The sequence below is a fragment of the Chrysoperla carnea genome, chromosome 5 (assembly GCF_905475395.1).
Source record: "Chrysoperla carnea chromosome 5, inChrCarn1.1, whole genome shotgun sequence".
Classification (NCBI taxonomy): domain Eukaryota; kingdom Metazoa; phylum Arthropoda; class Insecta; order Neuroptera; family Chrysopidae; genus Chrysoperla; species Chrysoperla carnea.
Genome location: NC_058341.1, coordinates 31056712 through 31077884, shown reverse-complemented (window position 1 = coordinate 31077884; position 21173 = coordinate 31056712). Strand labels below are relative to the sequence as shown.

At 29.5% G+C, this 21173-nt stretch overlaps 1 protein-coding gene and 1 non-coding gene across 2 annotated transcripts; both read right to left on the bottom strand.

Moving 5' to 3' along the window:
* Positions 1–4213: 4213 nt before the first annotated feature.
* On the bottom strand, positions 4214–8430 carry LOC123299803 (toll-like receptor Tollo). The gene has a single exon (XM_044882165.1). It carries the CDS (start codon positions 8261–8263, stop codon positions 4361–4363), a length of 3903 nt encoding a protein of 1300 aa, XP_044738100.1. The 5' UTR covers positions 8264–8430; the 3' UTR covers positions 4214–4360.
* A 6578-nt stretch (positions 8431–15008) lies between these two features.
* Trnal-uag lies at positions 15009–15088 on the bottom strand. Its single transcript has one exon. It is a non-coding gene; the product is annotated as a tRNA-Leu (tRNA).
* Between the last annotated feature and the right edge of the window lie 6085 nt (positions 15089–21173).

The following is a 21173-nucleotide window of genomic DNA, read 5'->3' as shown; positions in this document are numbered from 1 at the left end:
TCCGAGGGCTAATAAACGAAATCTTTTGTAAATTTCATACTCTTAAAGACAAATTGGTGAATACAAAATTTATCTTGTTGAAAGTAACAAAACTACTAGATTAGCCTAACGCTTAAGCATATTCAACAATTGAAGTCCTGTTGTGGATTGATAGATGATGGGCGCAAGCGCAATAAAACATTTTATGCAACAAATTTCACATAACTGTCAAATATATCGCGCATGCGTCTGCCTTCTGACATCCGGAAAACGACGTAAAATTTGTCGAACATGCATTAGACATAATTGAAATGGTTTCTTTAGAGCGTTAAAAATTAAAAGATTTAACCGTCCATTTTTTCACTAAAATGATATTATATTATGATATTATTTTTCAATTTTGCACGATTAAAAAAAGTTAACGAATACTTCCCCTTCGTCCCCAAGCATTCTTAACGGAAAAAATGTCTGAACTAAGATCGTAATATGAAGCTAATGGCGATGGAATTAACAGCTGATTCATCTTTAAGTATTATCTACGACATATTTAGTGTTGATTTCAATCATAAATCACGGTAAAGCTGATATTTTTACCATTTTGTCAATAGAATTATTCTTTTAGGAGATTTTTCAGTAAAACTTTTTTTATGCAGAAAAATATAAACTTTGGGTTATTGCGGCATCATTTTTATAACTAAATATATTAGTACAGAATTTTAATTTACAATTTTTACAAAAATAAAAATTTCAGCCACAAGAAACCAAAATTTAATGTTCTACAAGTCTCCAATTACATGAAATAAACTATACATATCAATGAATACATATTAAAATATCGTTTAATTAATTAAAAAATATTTTTATTTACTTTTATGCTCAATTAATAAAATGGCAAGTATGAAGCAAATTACTATTTACATGTAATAAACAAATTATAATTTTCAGCTCAGCCGAAAATAAAATAAGCTAATTTAGAAATATCAAACTATCGATTTTTTTATTTTTTTAAATTTTATGTTCTTATGACTTTGACTGTATAAGGTCCTGTTGTTTATTTTTAATATTCTCAAATACATTTAATTATTTTTTACTTTACTTATTAAGGATGTATATTGGTTTTTAAAACTTAGTTATTAAAATAAAGCTTTGCAGAAGTTGATATGAGCAAGAATGTGGCGAAATACAAGAACATGTTTGAAAAGATAATATTAAAGCTGGAAACAATCGATCGTTAAAAACTAAGGACTATTTAGTACTGAATTGTAGTTAAACGTTTGCGAGTCTGCATTCTGATACAGAACACGTATGCATACTTGATATAGTATTTTTTTATTTTTGATTGTATCAGTACATACTAAGTCCTTCAAAATGTTCTTTTAAAAGGTGGAAAATTACAATCCGTTCTTTGGCTGACTTCTGTCTTCATCATTCTCAGATTTAGGAACTAAAGAAATAAGTTTAGGAAAAATGAATTCAGTGTCATGTAATGAGGTCATGTAAGTACATATATTACGACTTTCAGTCTTATGACTCAACAACACAAACAAGAATTTTGGATTACATAACACAGTTCTAAGGATGTATTCAACACAAAATGATGAAATTTTAAGCGGAACATTAAATGTTACTATGATAAATAACGTGGTAATTGAATGAAGAGAATTGCATTATATAATATTGTCAATCGCAGTCCAAATCGGTATTATAACAAAAAACCATGCATAGCATGGGGAGAAGCCAGTTAGATAACACTCCAATCGAAAATATTTGATATTCTAGCAGAGTGTGAACGAACTAACATTGGAGCGAAACTTTTAGTAGGAACACCTGATTTATCAATTATTAATATCTGATGACAAAGTTGTCAGAATTCATAAACAATCGGCCGAGAGTTGCCAAACTTTGTAGTTTAAAGGAACTGTGTGCGCACTCGTTTTCGCCATATTCATCCGAAGAATGAATAAAAGTCTATATTGTGCGCCATCTTTTATATTTTTATGGAAACGACTGATACGAATATAGCACGATAGAGGGAACGGGTCGAAAAGGTAATACTATCAAAAATGGCATAGATTCACTAGACAGTTCATGGTAAAAAGCATACAAAAAGGTATGATTGATTTGTCTGCAAATATTTCCATGCCCAAATTTGAAAATTTTCTATGAATGTGAGAATAACATATTGCTTGTATTGTTTCGAATTGTAAAGGTTTTCTATCTAAATGGTTTTGTCTCGTCTTGTTCTACAATTAAAACATTTTTATTGTCTTGTCTCGCCTGGCTCTCGAATATCTATCATGTATTTCTAGAATATTTATCGAAAATCAGCATTCTTATTATCGACTTTCGTTGACTTTTATTGTGGAGTCAAATTTGATAAGAATGGAATAATCTTTTAATTTTTCTTTAAATTATTTCCTGTTGGTGTTGTATTAAAGATCCTTACAAAAGTGTCATGTAATTCCAAAACACCTTGTATAAATGCAATTACTTTATTATTACCAAGTTTGTGTTAATAATAACGTGGGATGAAATGCATATAATAAATTTGTTATTAAGATTAGATAACATTGACCTCAGAGCTCAGCATTCATACTTATATATATGAATACTTATATATAATAAAAAAATAGTCTTTTACTTCTCTACAAATAATATACAGTTATGTTGATTGAAATATTTTCAAGTGAAAAATATTAAAAATAAAAAACACAGATACTCAATCAATCAATGAACATTCAAAAAAAAAATATATAAGTTGTAATTTTTAGGCGATAAATTTTTTATTTTATTAAATTTTTTCAATAACCGAATTGAAAGAATTTTTTTGCTTATTTATTTCATTTTGTTTGGTAATAGATTTTGTTTTAAATAAGTAGCATTGATATTCGAATGAGTAATTTTAGTGGTCTGACATACGTCGTTTCAGATAAGGGTTTATTTATCAATAATCACAAATATTCATCAGATTTGTTGCATCTTTTCAGAACTTATCTATTAAAACTAGAATATCGCTTTCGTCGCAGAGGATAGAACTAGTTTGATTTCCTCCTATTAAAATATCTGTACTTTCTTTTTGTATTTCATTTTAATTTTATTTCGGATGTTAATAGAGTTTAAAATTTTACTCAGAAATGTACTCGCAGCCTCTGTTTTCTTCCGATGAAAGTTTTAGTTTTACAAGAGAGAGTTAATCTATACTCTGGCAGATCAATATTACATGCAAGCAAGTGTTCCAAGTATATTTTAAGGTTTTTGGAAGAGGATTTTGCAATTCTTAGAAAATTAATTTTCTCATTACTACTCATGCCTAAAAAATGTCATCTTTCAAAACTTACTGATCTATGTTACTCGAATATCTTCACTCAGGGCTTTTTAAAAACTTTCCAAATTATGGCCAGATATGACCCCCTCTTTTTATAGCTACCAATTTTTTTAAAGCCATCGGTTATAAATTTCCTCAGGAAAAATTATTGTACAGAACAAACCATGAGCGATATTGAGAGACTATTGAGGGTCAAAATGAGTTCCGAAAATTAAAAAGCCGTAAAAATTCTTAACTGAATTTCCAAAAAAATTCAAAGGTAAAACTGAGTTATAATTTTATCCAGATAAACGGCTAGTACACTTAGTAAAAGAAAACTGCATAGACTACACACTTTTGACTCGTATTTTAGACATAAACGAACTTTTTTTATTTGTTCATAATGAATTTATCTGATGAAATTTGATATGTCAGCTAATAAAATGGAGGCATTAAAAATTTTAATACAAAAATTATTCATTTATATGCCCACTATTATGGCAGATGTTTATTTTGGTTTGAATGACGTAAAGTGTGTACAGACCCAAAAAATATTCATTTCAAATTTATTCAAAAAAAAAAAAATCCTTCTTATATTTTTTTTATGTTTATGGTAAGATTTGAAAAAAATTAATTGTAAAACAAGCCAATTAAACAATTTTTTGATATTTCTTTGAAAAGTACTTTTAATCGAGTAATATTTAAAACGAGGTTTGCGTTAAATCAAAGTGAGAAGAAATTTTAATAATAGATATTTTAGTAGAATGCCCCCAGAACAGTACACTGAAGTTTCCAGCCTTTGAAAAAAATTCCAGCCGATTATTCTTGTTAATTTTTAATGCGAAGAATGTTTATGGCAAAAATTATTGAGAAAATATTTCCAACAACTTTAGTTCCAAAATGTTTTAATAATTTGAATATTTAGGTGATTACTGCTGCTTCTCAAACGGCCATTTTCAAAACTCTACAAGTAAGTGTTATGATCTGCGGGCATCTCTAACCAACCATTAAATTTCATCGAACTTTGATTTAACGTAAACTTACCCTCTTTATATTGATGATATTACTGTATTATTATTAAATATGCATAGCAACTGTCCGTTGTTGATTCTGTTGTGTTGTATTATTTACATTTGTTGCACTATTATTCGTATTATTTGCTGTATGATTGTGAGTTCGATTATTATGTCGATGTAAATGATGCGGATGTGATAAAACAATTGAATGATTATGTAAATTTGAATTAGGATTATTACGAAATGATGATGTATTATTACCACGTTGTCCTGGTGCACCACCACTCACTATACCACCACTTACACCACCACTATTGTTCACATTACCACGACGATTATTTGGTACATCAGGTAACGCAAAACGTAATTTCTCCCAAAATAATTTATCACCCCACTGTAAATATGTATTTGTTTTTAAATATAAACGTATATCAGGATCTAAATCTTTTTGTGGCACTTCACCTAACAATATCACAATTAAACGACGGCGTCTATCGCGCAACACTTGATGATGGGCCGATTTAAATTCGAAACGACACCATTCCGATTTAATAAAGTTCTCTGATAATACCATGATTGTACGCCGTGACGATTCAACAGCTTGTACAATTGTATCAGCGATAAATGCACCCACTGGGAAATCACGATAATGTAAACATAATTTATATTGTGGATCACCGTTTTCTAACACTGGTGCTAATTCTTCAGCAACGAATGCTTCGTCTTTTGAACTATAACTAATAAAAGCATCAAATAATTTATCACGATCAAATTCCGTGGAACGATAGAATAATCGTACACCGAAACGAGAATGGAACCATACACGCATCTCTTGTCGGAACACAAATATTATCAGCGTAAACAAGATAATCACTAAGAAAGCACCAAGTGTTATAATTAACAATGGTAAATAACCTTGAATAGCCTGACGTTGTATAATTGTTTTTGTGGATGTTAAATTTCCATTAATACTATTATCAATATTTGCAGCACCGGTGCAAGATGTTATATTATCATGTGTTACATAAAATCCTAACTCTGGATTATCTGCATAAATTTCTTCGCTGTAATAATCTAATTCCGTTGTGTTAGCATTATAAACACATCGAATAAATTCAATATCTTGAACACTGTTGCCATGTAACATTAACCATTCACGATAACGTTCGGTAAATTCACAATCACATGACCATGGATTGGATGCTAAGGTCAATTCTGTTATGACTAACGATAAATGCCAAACTGAGTATGTACTCAATCGATTATGATCTAATTTAAGTGTACGTAAATGGCGTAAATGTTGGAATGTTTGATTATGGATTGATGTAATTCGATTATGTTGTAAATATAATTCCCTTAATCCTTCCAAGCCTTCAAATTCATATCCTTTTAGTTCTCGAATACGATTCTCATCTAAATGTAGTAATTCCAATTCTTTTAAACCATTAAATGTACGATTATGGATAATTTCAATGTTTGATGCATTTAAGAATAAAACTTTCAAACGTTTTCGACCAATAAATGCATGACTCATTACTGCACGAATATCATTACCATCTAAATATAGCTGTGTAGCATCCATAGGTATTTGTTCGGGTAATCGTTCAACATAACCACTTAGTGAACAATCTACAACATTTGCCGACCATGATTGATCATGATAACATGTACAATTTTGTGGACATGTCATTTCACAATCACAAGCATCAAAATCACAACAATGGCACAATGAAAAACAATGTGTATCATATTTACAAAGAAACTGATATGGAGCGGCTTCGATAAGTGGTACATATGTTCTTCCACGATTGTATAATAATTTACAATAAATACTATCCAAATCCATTAATTTGGGTTGGGTTCTTGCACGATTACCACTGTTGACCTTTTGCAGCCATTCCATTGTACAATCACATTGATAAGGATTATCACCAATATGAAATTCCGGCAAGGGCTTATCTAATGGTACAGCTGATATGCGTAATGAATTTGGATCCAAACTTGTTATTTTATTACCAAATAAGTCCACTCGAGTTAAATTTGGTTTTTTGAAGAAAGTATAACTTTGAACTTTCGTAATTAAATTATCATTTAAGAATAACATTTCAACACTATTTGGTATTGCACTTCCAGTTATTTCTGTTAATTTATTGGAACTAGCATCAAAAGTACTTAACTGTAATGTGGATTCAATTTCAAAATAATTACCTAATTCAGCGATTTTATTTGCATGAATATCTAACCACTGTAAGCCTGTAGGTATTAACGCATAATCAAACCATTCTAATTGATTATCGGAGATATTCAACCATACAAGACTTGGTAATTTTGAAAATAAATTACCGATATCAGTTAAATAATTACCATCTAATCGTATAGCTTGTAAATTAATATTGGCATCAAATGCACCTGCCTCAACCTTTTGTATTTTATTTCGTGATAAATTTAATATCTTTAACGCAGCCATTTTATCAAATACACCTTTTGATATATTTCCAATATTATTTTCTGTTAAACGTAATCCAAATAAGTGTTGCATATTTTGAAATGTTGCATTTGCAATACTTGTTATATGATTTTCACCCAAATCCAACGTTTTTAACATTGGTACTTCTGATAAAACTTGTGGAACTTCCAATAATTCATTACCGTTTAAGTGTAAATCTTGTAAACTTGTACAGTTTTTCAATGCGTCCATTTGTATTGTTTTAATATGATTGTTATCTATTGATAATAACGTTAGAACATATAAACCGTTAAATGTTGAACTTTCAATAATTGTTAAACGATTGTTTGATAAAATTAGCGTATGTAAGTTGTATAAGGAAGCGAATGTATTTTCTGGTATTGTTTCAATAAAATTATCATTCAGTCTTAATATTTGCAAACTATATAAATCTCTAAAAACAGCTGCCTCCAACTTTGATATACGATTATATGATAAATCTAATACGACTAGACGTAACAAACCAGAAAATGTGGCTGAGTTAATCCATTCAGCAGTTAATTCATTCTTTGATAAATCCAATACCAATAATTGTGTTAATTCACCAAATAATCCTGGTGCCAATACATTTATACTGTTATTCTGTAAATACATTTCTTTTATGTCTCTTGTATCGGTAAATAATTCTGGTGGTAAACTAACTAAACGATTATCCGATAATTTTAAAATATTTAACGATGTTAATCCTTCTAAAGCACGATCCGCTAGATTTGATAGTCCATTACCTTGTAAATATAACTTTTGTAAACGTGTTAGTCCAGATAGCATGGCGGATGGTAAACTATCAATGTTATTACGTGATAAATCCAATAACCGTAAATTTGCACCACATCGTTCCGACGGATTTAGCGCGAATTTAAAACTAGATATTTCACGTATGCGATTACGTGTTAAATTTAACACTTCTAATGAACGTAACGGACACAAAACACCTTCTGGTAAACTCCACATATTATTTTCACCTAAATCTAATCGTTCTAACAAGCCTAATTCATCCGTAAATGCATTCGGTGATATTTCTAAAGTCATTGCTGACCAATCTGTATTATGTGTACGCACTGTTAAATTTCTTAACTCACGTAAACCCTTAAAAGCACCATCCGATAAATTACCAATTTTACAATATTCAATGGATAATTCTCGGAGTTCGACAAGTGGTCGAAAACTACCGGCACTTAGAGAACTTTGAAAGAATAATGCATCACTGCATTCTAGACGTAAACGTACAGTATGTTGCGGTTGTATTACACTAAAATTTGTATTTTCAAGTTCACTATTTATTGTCCGTAAACGGCATACTAGTGCAACATCATCTTCAATGCCGCTATCTACAACCACCCATTTACATTCGTCAGGTGCTTGGTATCGTAATGCTTTACTGAGCGACGCTGATAATACACCAAAAATTGCACCAAACAGTACCGTGAATATCACGGTGCTGTTACCGGGTTGACGCATTTTAGCCGTCGTCCTCACACTTCACACGCGAATTTAATGAATTATACGGCACTTCCTAATCATTATTTTTTGTCAAAGAAACAATTTTATTGTTTCTGGCAAATTGCACACTAATGAAATTGATTAAACAACTTAGGTCACATCATTTTAGAATAAATAATCAATTTTCCATTTGGAATAAAAATTATTTTATCGTTATCTTTTAATCTTAATTAAATCACTAAACATTTTTCTTTTTCAAAACTCACGACACAAGAACACTTTGATTTGAGATAATAGATTAATCCAAAAGTTGTAAGATGTGTTGTTTCTTCTAAGTGCTGCTGGTTGATTCTTTGGATGATCGTTCATCGATCGATAGATGATGTAGTTAAAGTCATTTCCTGATGAATTACTTCTTCGAACAATGAATGACTTAAAGGTTTGAAATAAATAAATCGAGCAGAGATTTCAATTTTGAAATACTAACAATAATAAAAAAAGAGTAGTTAAGTACAGTTGAATGTAAGTAACAATTAAAAATGGTGCTAACTATAGGTCTACTCTGCACAGACTCAAGTTAATGACTGAGTATGGCAGAGTATAAGCAACATTAAACTGGAGTATGTGTGTAGTATGTGTGTATTATACCTTGTTGCCTGTTTGTTGCTTCTTGCAGCAGTAACTTCAACTTTTAAAAAGTGTAAAAGTGGTGGTATAATATATCCCATGCTTCAACAGCATATATACAAGGCCATAACATAACAACATTTCTGACTTAACTGTATGGGTTAAAGTAAGTAAGCTATATTATAAACTTTACCATATAGCAGCTAAGCTATGGCAAGTTAGTTACCTGATCAACTGACTGTCTCAACCAATTATTAGACCATCTTTCTCTTCAACATAAATATTAAATATAATCTATCTTATTTCTAGTTTGTGGATTAAATAGTTGATTATATACCTTTGGTCGCTACAACTACTCTCTGTGAAATGGTCATCAGGTATAAAACGTATAAAAATAACAAATGTACTCAGTAAACAACTATACTTATAGCTTAGCTCTTGCTTGCAAGTATAACGTTGTATGTACTTATATACAAGAAGTACGCGAATCAAGATGGCTGTGGATGAACCTCTTCGTTCGCTCTTTGTCTTTCGTCTTCAATATTATTATTATTATTATTATATATGAAATGATACAGGAGTGACCAAAGTTTTTTAACATTTACTTTCAACCGAATTTATCATTTTAAAATATATATATTCAATTTGGATTGTTAACACTTGTATCAGAAATTACTCTCTGATCTTAATAATTTCACAGATATCGTCCAATTATCTAAATATGGAAAATTGCATTTCAAGGAATGATTTCAAAATATACATGTGTAAAAATGGTCAGATATCCCGGGTAGGGCACACCGAAACAAGCATCGTTTTTGCTGTGTCTCAAATAAAAGCGTTAAAAATAAAGAAAACCTTCAAAAAAAAAAGAACAGAGTTTATACGTCTATAGCTCCAAAAGCCGTTTCCGGACGAATGTAATCCATTCAAAATTAGTTCTTTCTTTCTTTCTTTTTTTTTTTTTTGTCTAAAAGTGGATATAATTTGGACAAAATTACATTTTTAATGGTTAGTTCTTGAACATTGTTAAAATTATAACTCTGTATAACTATAATTTTGGAAAGGATAAGATCAAATTGAAGAAAATTCTATAAATTTGGTTTGGGTTGTGTTACCGATAAGGCATTCGACTTAGAAGCTAATATGACGCCATTTAATATGTAATAATTCTCTTTTTCATATAGTGAAGTCCTACAGAGTTCTAAATGAATCTTGTAACATAGATGGAGCTACTGATAATGATTTAATTATTTTCTCAATAATATAGGCTTCCACACATAAACATTGTTTCACGGAGGAAAAAATGAATTAAATTCCTATGCTTTCATAGAAAATTGAACGTTATTGACTTCTATAAATGAGATTTCACAATATTTTGGCATAATTGAAGAGAATGGACATATCTAAGAGAGTAGAAGGCCAAAATCTTGGTGAAGATTTTTAACAAAGAACACGCAAGATAGTACTTTATCGTTTGTTACGTTTTGTTTGTCTCTTACTTATTGCATTATTCTAGACGGCAAACATAAGACATGTTCTTCGATAACTAAGCCCAATTAACGAAACCATTTTCGACAAAATTTTCAAATGTTAAAACTTCGTCGTACTCTCTTAATGTGATTTGTGTATTCCAGGAAGAGGGCCCATCTGCTTAGGCTAATTCCATTCAATCCATAGCAGGAAGAGATTCAACCACGTTGGATGGATATTTTAAAACAGCTTTAGAAAAAATATGTCAGGATAAGTCACTTTGCCCAAACATCTTGCACGAAGTCCTCAAGCCTAGAGAATAGGATGAATACCTTCATGAAATTGACTTTTCATTAAAAAGAAAGAAATAGAACTTGTGGTAAAAACATGTTTCTTTCGACGTCGTTTCGACTGTTCATTTCGATGTCGACGATCAACTGGTCACAATATCACTTTGCTTGTCTCAAAATTTTTTGTTTGTTTTCGCTTTACAGCTAAATCGGGAACTCTCAGTCCATTTCTTTTATCTTTGACAAAGACTAAGCAAATTTTATGGTTAATAAGATTTTATGGTTAGTAAACGCAGCAATACTTAACTTGACATCCCTTGTATTACACTATTTTTTTCTATATAAAGAATCGCGGCTGGTTTATGTTTTTTTAACTCGTTTGTTGGTTATGTGCTTGTGTGTTGTGTAGTATAGTGACTTGGTTGTTCCACCAGATTGTTTTTAGTATTACTTATCCAACAGCAACGATTGAAGAACATATGCACTTTACTCTTAAGAGAGTCCACAAAACTATCTTGCCTTTATAAAAACAACCACATACATACACACAAATATAAAGTCAAAGAGTAGAAGCAACATTAAAAACTATACATACTTCGGTTGTTCACAATACACCTTGGCCATCAACATTTTTTTAAAACAAGCCTTGGTGAATGTAGCCTTTAAGGGCCAGGCCAATAACATTCAGATTAAGTAAATTATTGTATTCATTGATAAGTTAAAATGAAATTTATTTTCTAGTTTTTTCTTAGGCAATTTTATAGTTTATAGATACTAGGAACGAGTTACTCCAAATTTTAAGAATCAGATTTTTTGTAAATTACAAAATGTCTTAGGAATCTTCGTATAAAGAATCCCGTCTAAAGAGGTGAAGTATTCGATTAAAATGTTTGTATGAAAATCCGTTATTTTTGACTTAAGGTACTATGGACATAATGCTTCTTATTAACTTAGGATTTTCGAAAAAAATCACACGTGAGCTCGACACCCTACTAAACGCAGGCACAAGAGGTTTTTTCCAAATTTCTCTCATACCACACTTAAAATTTTTATGAAAATTTTTCCAGTATCACAGAATTATTTTATTTGTAAACTGCTCTGTCGAACATCCATTTCTATTGCACCGATTTTGCACAAATAAATAATTAAACAATTTGATTGATGACAGTTCTTTTATTGACAACAGTGTACTCAAATGTCAGCGTATATGTTCAACCAGATGATATGAATAGGCTGCGTGCGAAATACATATTATAATTAAGTGTAAAATAATCGAATTATTTCGTCCGATATTGCTCCATTCACTGTTTTGATCTTTTTATTTACTATTTTTGGTTGATTTTGTTTGATTCAATTCTTATATATTATTTTGCACTAAATGAGTTTATATCAAGATTGTCAAAGTAAGGAGAAAATAAAGTTAACAAAATCAGGTTGGCATTATTATAATTATTTACTACTACTTTTGCATATTTTGTGCGACGTTGCCAGACTCAAAGCAACGGCCGCAAACTGAAGTTAGCATAGATCCACTTTCTATTGCACCTTAATTCATAGCGCATAAAACCTTAATCGATTTTAAAAATTATTTCAACTATGGAAAGCTAAATTATCAACAAGTAATATGGGATGTTTTTTTTTTCTGTTCGAATAAAGGATGGTTCTGCACCAAAAAATTAAACCCCATTAAATGGTGAACAAAAAAGGAATTAAGTGAAGGTAAAGGCCTTTTTTTAAGTTTAAATTTCCATGGTCGTGGATATTGCATAATTTTTATTTCAATTTTCGGAGTGAAAATAATGATCTTCCATCAGAAAGTTAAAATACTTAACTCTTTTGTAGCTCACACAATGTGGAGGTCTTTTTGTCGTCGTTTTTAGGAGGATTGTATTATTATTATTTCTTATTATTATTATTATAATATACTTAACGATGGAGATTATATATTTTTAAATACATAAGAAACAAGTATGTATTATTTTATTTATTCGGATTTTTGGGAGATTAAAAAAAAATACGTTGAATTAAGTGAGAAACTTTGTGTGTGTGTGTGTGTATGTGTCATTATGTGTAGTGTGGCCGTTTAGATAACGTTAAGTAAATGATATTTATATACTTAAAGATTTAAATGAATTTATGATGACTGATATCATACACTAATTCAATTCAATATGTTATTTTTTAACATTCTGACAGAATATTACTGATTTTCCTTGAAAATCGAAACTTAATTCTATAGGTATATTTTCTTATCGAGATACCCTCAATTTTATTCATTATGACACTTTTTCGGTTCTAATATATTTAAAAAAAAAAAAATTTGGAATTTCTTTGTATTAAAAAATTTGGAACCTATTTATCGTACGCAGAATTGTAACAAACTAATTTATTTGATAAAAATAAGATAAATAAATTCCAAGAACTTGAAATTCCATTTGGATGAAGACGTGAAAAGTTGCGGATGTTGATATAGTCACAAAACAATTTCAACTATTTTTTCCAAATGAGTCCAGCTTGTCAAATACAATAACAGCAGCCTTATAATCTCAATTTTTTTTTAGAAATTTGCAGGCTTTAATCTCGTGAAAAGTTTGCCTGAGAAGAAAAGTTAATTGATATGTTTACTTTAATATGTAAGTATTTGTCCAATTCAATTACGTTTAAAAAAAATCAGTATCCTGAAATTTATCAGATTGAAGAATCGTATAGTTGCTTAGTAATTAGAAAAAAATTAAATTTTTAACAACTTTGGGGGGTTACCAACCCATCCCATTATTGCATTATTTCCTCGGACAATATTCGCCTAAAAAAACTATGAATGTTGACGCTACATCATAAATCATGAATTACACCAATTCTCACAATAAATTCGAAAGAGTTAAGAATTAAGTCTCATTAAAGAAGTTGCGAAGAAATAATACAGGCTGATTCCGTAGATCACTCAAAATATTTTTCTGAGAAGTCTCATTTCCTCACCTTTTCTAATTTTCTCATTTATTTCCAAAGTATATTTTTCTAGACAAATCCTACTTTGTGTAAGGAAAGGACCTAATAAAGATACATGTTTGACCTCGACCGCATTTTCGCTAAATAGCTGATTATAATTGTAACGTTGATAAATCTCGTTAATTAGTTGCAAAGTATAGTGTATCATCAGAACCTCTTGAAAAATTGAAATGAAATAGAAAACAAGTAAAATTTACAAAATTCCCAATCCTATAGCTCAACTTGAATGGAGATGCATAAAGCACTAAAAATTTCAAAATTTACTATTCGAAATAAAAAGTTGACGGATGCGAGGTTGGCAGTTGAAATAGGCACTTCTAAATGAGCTTACACACAAATTTACAACGCAATTTCCCAATTTGTAACGCTTCAGGGATAAGCCAAGTGGAAAATGTCTAAAAAATTGAAATTTTCCCTGGGAATTTCTAATAACTCAGCAGATTTTTTTAAATCATAGCTTAGTAAACTCTCAATCAAGTCACATTTCAAATCAAAATCGGTTTATCCGTTTATGAGCTATGATGACACAGGCAGATACCCAGATATATATTTTAAATTTTTAACACCCTTCTTTTTACATTTTCGTGGATTAATAAATATTCATTCTTACAAACTCCTTTTCAGGATCATTGCAACAGTTTACTTAATCAGAAAGTTATCGATGCGACCCCTTCAAGTCCTTTTTGTCATTTCTTGTGTTGTGTTTTTTGTCGTTTTTCTGCCCATGTATTAGTATGTTTTTATTATCATATGAATATTTTTTATATTGTCCAACGTAGGTATAAAATATCATACCTTCATTTATTTGTGTTGTTTATAAAATTTATATTTATATATTATTTAATATGGATATATTGCATAGCCACGCGTATTCATTTTTTTAATTTCTTTTTCATATAAATCAAAATGTATTTAAATTCTTCTGGATGTGAATGTGTTTTTGTTTCGGTTTTATTTTATTACCAAACAAAATATTTAAAAAAAAAAAATGTTAAATAACAGTAATGTTCGTCATATTAATCACATTATAGCCTTTAATGTGATATCCTGTCATAATCTTTTAAAATATATTATATCCTTTGTTTTTTATGCGTATCGGTCTGCTATTTTGAATATTGTGACGCCACCATACAAATATAATTATTTTTCCCATATTTAAAAATACCTTCTAGAACAGACATGGGCGGGTTATTTTAATTCGAAGTCACCATTATCCCACAAAAAATTATAAAAAAAAAACAGTTTGGGATTTCCTTGCTTTCCTTACAACCGGGAAAATAAGTACTTACTGTATAACTGTTAAATTAGTTTTAGATTTTAGAACTGCCAGAAATATATTAATAAAAAATCAGAGTAATACAAAAAGATTTTGACAGTGATGGGATTCGAACCCACGCCCTTTCGGACTGGTGCCTAAAACCAGCGCCTTAGACCACTCGGCCACACTGCCTACGTGCAAAATAGTTATTTTATTAATGAATCTAGTTTATGATACAATTTATGATACAATAAAAAAACTTCCTTTTTGTGAGCATATATTATTTGGCACAAATTCCATAGGTACTCTAGTTTGACTCATCATAAAAATGAATCATTATATTTTAATTACAAACAAAAAAAGTAAAAAAAAAATACCGTCTTCTGAAAAACACATTGCTAAAAACATACATTAATATAACATCTTTTGAAACACTTTTTAAGTATTTTTTTTTATAACAATAACAATAATGACCTCTTGTAAATTAAATACTTATAACGGTGAAAAAAATTTTTAAAAAATTAATTATTTTATTAGATGAGTCTAAAACATCATATTTTGTGTCATGTAATTTATATTATGCAATTAGTGTATGACTAATTTTTATTTCTTAAAAAATGGAAACGCAAAACGACCTCTATACTTATGCTACCGGTAACGTTAATTTTAGATATATTCTTTTCTGTAAGGAACTTCATAGTTTTCCTACTATATGTATTCTATAGAATGTCTTAACCGTTCAGGAAATCTATAAAACATGATTTAATTCATATATTGTCTAGATTTATTCCCATTCTATGTCTATACTTAGATTGCTTAACTATTCCAAACTCACACATTCAGTACCATAGAATATTATACATAGATAACGCGAGGGATATGCTAGCCTGTAAGTGGGTACGATATCATGCATTCGATAGAAGACTGCCTATTAGTTCCTATGTGTCCTTGTCATAGTCATACGTCGTAATCATATGATGCATAGAGATTTTGTGTAATGTAACCAATATTTATCCAATGACATATAATTAGACAAGGATACATAGAAACTAACTGGCAGTGTTTTCTCTCATTCATCATATCGCAAATTTTGGGTATAATACTCTAAGTATAATAATTCTGTATGTTCAGCACTGTATAAAATGATGGTATCTTCTTTCTATTTGAAAATTGTAGCGCAGGGTCAATTTCACACAAATATCTTCTATGGTAATCGACTTCAAAAAAAGAGGAGGTTCTCAATTCGACTGAATTTTTTTTTATGTTTGTTACCTCAAAACTTTCGACTGGGTAAACCGATTTTAATGATTCCGTGAACCGATTTTGATGACCGATTTGAATGGTGGTGCTTCCTGTGTGGCCCCATTTCAATTTGGTCCAGTTCTGACAATGACATACATTATATAACCATATAAGTCTTAAATTTGCAATGGAGAATTTTTTGAATAATTAAGTTTAAGAAATAAGACCGACCAATCCCTTATTTACTGAACTTCAAATTAAAACTAACTGATTTGACACTATAAATAATTTTTTTAAAATGAATTCATTACTACTGTTTTTTTTTTAATAACTGATTGAGCTCATAATTAGTGTACACTGGAAGTATCCCTATATAAGTCTTCTATGAGATGCGACTCATGCATTTGATCGAGCGATTGAAAGAAAACATGAGAAATAATATGGCATGCCTGCCATTTGTTTCTAAGACATTAGAAAAGCGACAGCAAAAGGATCTTTCATAAAAGCCAGCCACCTTGTTATAAAAGGAACTTACTGCAGTGATTTATAAACCAAATTGTGCTTTGTATATAGAGGTTAAAACTAATCAACACTATGATTAATTTAAATTTCATGTAAAAAATACACATTTTTAAGATTACAGTTTTTATTAAAACAAATATGCCCTTGAAATGATAAAGTTTATTTTTAATATGCATATTTGGGTTTTTATTTGTATTTTCTGACATCATTGAAACAATATATGAAAATGACGTCATGTCTAAACGCTTTCGTGGAAATATTTTTCATTCATATTTGTTACAAATTTGGTACAATTTTCGACATAGGCATATAGTATAAAATTTGAAAGCACCTAACAACATTTAGTTTTCATTAATTACTGAATTTGAATTTTAATAAATATTTCAAAATGACTCAAAAAATTTTTATAATTTAAATTTTGCAATTCAAAAAATTAGTTAGGCCACGTAGCGCCAAGTCCTGTTCATTTTGTATATAGATAATACAACCTACCGTAAAATGTTTCATAATAGCTTATTGATTTAAAATTAATACTAAACAAGTGAAAACAAACAATTGATTGAGTTAATTGTTTAAATATCATGTATAGACAGTGTTGATGACCCAATCGTTTGTTTTTTTACGTCATGCTCATGAAAATAAAGAAAGATATCATTCTCTCTTAGATAGCCACAAACATGTAACTGATATTCCCATATAAAACATAACAAAAAATTTGCGCCCTCGCGGCTAAACATGTTTACGAAAAAATGTTTCAAACAAAAGTTGTTTATTTTTTTATAAGGAACATATTTTACATTTAAATTTTTGTCCTATCTCTAACGGTTTATTTCGGAAGAGCCAATTGACCTAAGTTACTCATTTACGAACTCAACCTTACTTTTTACGTCCTAAGCACGCTCTAAAAATTTCAACTTGATATCTCTTTTGGTTTTTGAGTTATCGTGTTGACAGACAACCGAAAACGGACTAATTAGGTGATTTTATGAAAACCTATACCAAAATTTTGTTGGTAACATCGATATTTTCAAGCGTTACAAACTTGGGATTAAAGTTAATATACCTTGTATATATTTCATAAAATTGGGTGAAAATCAAAACAAAAATCTGTACTTGTTCAAAATAAAATCACGCAGTTAGCAATTTTTATAAAAAAATTTATATGTTGGATCAACCATTTTAAATTTTTAAATGTATTATAGAAATAAAAAACCAATACATAAAATAAAATCAAAGTACAAGTGAATGTAGTATTAAGTTGATTTATAAAAACTGGACAATGAAATTATGTACTAAACAATTGTTACTAGTTTTTTTTTTTATTGCAAGTAAATAAAGATTTCAATACTAGATAAGAAATTACATACAGTAGAAACTGCGACGAAAAGACAAGCAAACAGTCACTTACAAAACGAACACATTGTGCGTTCTGATGTAATTCAATCAATTGGATATATTATTTTTGTTATCGAAATAATTCTGTCAATGGAAGAAAATTGGTCTTCAAGCTCAACTTTTATATAATAAATTTTTATCTTACGAACTATGCCGCTGCCTAATAATCAATTCAAATTGCGGTTGCGTAGAAATTTTTTCATATTTTCATATAAATCAAAAATTATTTCTGCAAACTTTCAAAGAAAGTTATTTCTCCAACTTTGGATGAAAACTTTGCTTTAACTAAAAAAAAAAACGCTGGATAAAAATTGCTGCAAATGATGATTCTTCTGATGTTAGATTCATGACGGCCGAATTGATTAATTAGAGATACTTCACAGATCGTACACTCAAATGAACGTTATTTTTTTAATTTCTTGATAAAAATTATATCAATAAATATTGTTTATAATTTCTTGTATTAGGTTAGGTTAGGTTATATTAGCTGTCCACGAAGGACACATATAGGCCATAGGGCCCATTGTGATACCATATATGTGTTTTACCACCTTTCCGCTGATAATTTCATTTATCAGCACCTCAATTTCAGAGGCTGAGTAACACATTTTTCTTAAAATCGAATTTGATTCGAAATTTTTTACATCATAAGCATTTGACAAAACAAAGATTTTATGAAAATGAAGAATTTTGTTTTTCTTATTATTTCTGCATTATTTTGGTTTTTAGAGACAGGTAATTTTAGTGACTTTGGTATTTATGGTGACTTGACTTAACTATATTGTGTAAACAAGTGTGATAAAATATTCACATCAAAGTTTGCGCACAATTTTGCTCAACTCAATTCATTTCATTGAACTTCAATTAATAGTTTAGTGATTTATAAATTGGTTAATAAAATAAAGCAACACAGTTAATTAAAGTCCATACTAAATATCCAAATTATTAGAAATAAACATTAGAATTAACCATTTGTGGTCAGTATACCTGAATTAATAAAACAAAAATAAACTTTAAATTGTATATCGAATATTTATTGATAATTTCATGGTTAATTAATTGCTTTTATACACATACTTTTGTATTTATATGACCTACAGCTGATCATCTAATACTGTAGTAAAAATTTTCGGCAAATCTAACTACCTAATGATTTTTTATGTGCTATACACTGAGAGTTACCGAAAATGTACCAAGAAAATTTCGTGTGAATAGGAAAAACATACATGATATTTTTGTGGCTTTAAAAAAGGCTCATTCGAGTAACAAACAGCAGAAAAGAATAATTTTTCGAATAAATATGAAAACAACCAAGATATAAGCCATGAAAGATTAGTTTAAAATTCACAACCTATATAGCTGTGTGAGATATATTAATCCCTTTCTTGGGTCTGAGATTCCACTTTTAGTTATATTTATAATAAGCTCATAGGGTGCTCAAAGCATGTGATAAAGCCCATTTTGGAAAAGCTATAAATATTAATTTTTTCGTTGACATGGCCTGTTGCCTGTTGAAGACTTGAAGCGCCAAAAAACTGTCCATTTTTCTCTTTCAAACTCTTCAAAACTCAATAAGATAAACGTAGTACGAACTAAGAATCATATTTTTTATATATCATTTTCCTGGTCTTTGCTTCATTCTTTTTAAGATGAACTTTCATTTTTGTGACTTTCCTTCTGCTTTTGTAGTCTTTTCTGCCTTTTTCATATTTCTTGCCGTTGATAGACCTAAGAAATTACCTATCTTACTTGATTCTGGTATGCCGGGAGTTACATTTAAACCAATCCTGATGAAAATGATTTAACAAAAAGATTTTGTAAAAAATTACCTAAGAACGTACAAAGTGCTCTATTCGAAGAGGTACTTATCATAGAGACCTTAAATTTAACATATGCAAGGCCTTTTGAAAATCAACTCAAGTTCATAGCCGGTGAAAGATAGAGGAAATGTTTAAATACAACAATCTTTGGTTATAAAATTTTCCGCTGTATGTATTCTTCATTTTTCTTGCATCTCAGTGTATATGTGTGTAATATCTATCTAGACAGTTAATAATTTTAGGTATGTAATCACAATGTGTTTTTATGATGGTTAATTTATAACTATGAAGTTATTTTTTATTCAATTTGTTATCTTAATAACATAATATCCGTAAGTTATCATTATAACAACTTATATCTTTCATAAATTATTGTATATTAGCATTATAATTTTTACAAACATAATTACCTCAATACTATAGATAAATATTGAACATAAATACGAGAAATTGTTTAAATAATTTGTTGGAGAGTAGAATTCGAATAATAATATCATTCCACCATCCTGATTAACCAAAGAACCGTCAGCCTGAACTCAAACCATGATGCAAAGAAACTCTTCTGGATCCATGATACAAAGTCTCAGATATCTGATCCTCTTAAACTTCCCTAGAAGGACTAATGGCTTCTCCATTTACTTGACACTTTCGAGCCTCCCAAATAATCCTTGGTTTTTTTGGTATAAAGTCAGTTTTGTAGATACAGAGAAATTTTATTAAAATAACAAAGTGGGCCAATGAATGATGTAGTTAGTAAAATGATGCATGGACTACCATGAATCTTAATAGCTAAGGCTTCTCAGAGGCGTGACTTCTATATAATACATGTCACAAATATGATATATCCGCAAAAAGCAATCCGACATTTTGTTTTAGGGCCTAATCCTTAAATAGATTTTGATACCTATTACTCGTGTAATTTGTGATTAAACTGTAAATATTTGTATAAGTATAAGCTTCGACATACTTTATGAGAGGAATACCAATTAAATACACATCAAATAATTATATTTCGAATAAAAAAACAAATATGCCGATTATTTCACCTTAGAATCCAAATTAAGAAAATAAAATGGCGATTATTTATTTAGACTAATCACTACCAATATCCCATTCCTGTCAAAGGGGAAGCAGAAGAACACTCATTTGATTACATATCTTTCATCGGAATTTTTATAGGTCTATATAATAAATTCAATATTTTACATTCTTAGGTATTAAAATTCTGGAGATAAAATGATGAGTGATTTTAGAATTTATATCGTATAGATACAAATAGATGGAAACGTAATGATTTA